At 69.0% G+C, this 1,659-nt stretch overlaps 1 protein-coding gene across 4 annotated transcripts in view; it reads right to left on the reverse strand.

Annotated features, from left to right (window-relative positions):
- The window catches only part of LOC116937805 (solute carrier family 12 member 1-like), a 40,156-nt gene extending 38,945 nt beyond the window's left edge, over nucleotides 1–1,211 (reverse strand). For all 4 annotated transcript variants that reach the window (XM_076052620.1, XM_076052621.1, XM_076052619.1 and 1 more), the window contains exon 1: nucleotides 652–1,211. In XM_076052620.1, coding sequence (XP_075908735.1) covers nucleotides 652–1,209 — 558 coding nt within the window. In that variant the 5' untranslated portion in view covers nucleotides 1,210–1,211. The remainder of the gene's footprint in view (nucleotides 1–651) is intronic.
- Nucleotides 1,212–1,659: the final 448 nt, after the last annotated feature.

Consider the following 1,659-nt stretch of genomic DNA (forward strand, 5'->3'; position numbering starts at 1 on the left):
CACCCTACACACACACACACACACTGCACACACAAACACACCCTACACACAAACACCACACGCTACACACTCTACACCCTATACTACACACACCACACTCTACACTACACGCACACCCTACACACACACCCTGCACACACACACACACCCTACACACACACACCACACACACACGGAGACCCCCCCCCCTCTCTCCCCCACGCACTCCCCATGGGTTCCGATCCCCGCCGAGCGCCGCGTGGGGTCTCTGGGGGTTCGGGGGTCGTGCGGGGGTCGTTAACCAGCGGGGTTTGGCGAGGGGGCTCCTCCCCCGCAGCCCCTCCCCCCTTCCCATCAAACTCCCCGCATGCCAGGAGCCCCAAGTGGTTTTATTTTGGGGATCATCAGCCACGCCGAACCGCTGATGATTGGGGGGGTCGGGGTGGGGGGGTCGGGGGGTCTCCACCTCATCCTGGAGCCCCCCCCCTCCCGCCCTCGAGGCTCCACCAGATCCACGTCCACCACTAAACACAGCTCCACCATCAAACACTCACCCCCACCACCACTCGCTCCAACTCTCCCGTGCCCCCCCCCGCCTCGCTCCACTCCCCTCGCTCGCTGCCCCCCACCCCCCGCGATGACCCCCCCCCACTCCCCCCCCCCACTACCCACCTTGTCCATCTCGTTGTGCAGCTCGGCCAGGGTCGGCCTCACCATCTGCTCCCCCACGAGGCTCGCCGCGTTCGCGTAGAACTCGATGTTGGGCACCGCGTCCAGAGTGTTGTGCCCGAAGGTTCTCAGGTAGTACGTGTTGGAGTGGGAGTCGTGCGCGTGCCCCCCGCCCAGCGACGAGTCGCCCCCCTCGCTGCGCACCGTGTCCCCGTTCTGCCCCCCGCCCAGCAGCAGCTGGTGGTGGTGGTGGTGATGCGGAGGGGGTCCCGGCTGCTGCTGCTGCTGCTGGTGAAGGTGACGGCGTCCCACGCCGCCGTCGTCCACGAAGTTGACGTGGTGAGAAGGCCCCCCCCCTCTGGGGGGCCCCCCCCCGGCCACCGAGCGAGCCTCCTCCGCCAAGGGGCCCCGGTGCTCGGGGTAGCCCGGGGGATCGTCGGGGCCCGGCCCGGGGCCCCCGCGGTGGCGGAGCTCCGCGCCCGACGACGAGGAGCCGCCGCCCCCGCCGGGCTCGCAAACGACGTCCACGTGGAAGCGGCCCGCGCTGCCCGACTTCTCCATGGGGCCTCGAGCGGGGACAGAGAGCGGGGAAGACGGGGGGCAGCGGAGCGGGGGGAGCAGGGGGAGCGGAGCGGGGGGAGCAGGGAGAGTAGGGAGACGAGAGAGAGTGGGGGGGACAGGGAGATGGGGGAGCAGGGAGGACGGAGAGCAGGGGGAGCAGGGAGATGGGGGAGCAGGGAGATGGGGGAGCAGGGGGAGCAGGGAGATGGGGGAGCAGGGAGATGGGGAGGCAGGGAGACGAGAGAGAGTGGGGAGGCAGGGAGATGGGGGAGCAAAAAAATGGGGGAGCGGGGAGATGGGGGAGCGGGGAGATGGGGGAGCAGGGAGATGGGGGAGCAGGGAGAGCGATGATGTGGAGGAGCGTTGCGAGTATCGAGAGAGAGTCACGGGGCCGATACAGGGGGGCTCAGGGGCTACCGTGGGCGATGAGAGCTCGAGATCCGGGGGGTC

Source organism: Petromyzon marinus, chromosome 57, assembly GCF_048934315.1.
Source record: "Petromyzon marinus isolate PM22_M1 ecotype Great Lakes invasive population chromosome 57, UKy_Petmar_22M1.pri1.0, whole genome shotgun sequence".
Lineage (NCBI taxonomy): Eukaryota > Metazoa > Chordata > Hyperoartia > Petromyzontiformes > Petromyzontidae > Petromyzon > Petromyzon marinus.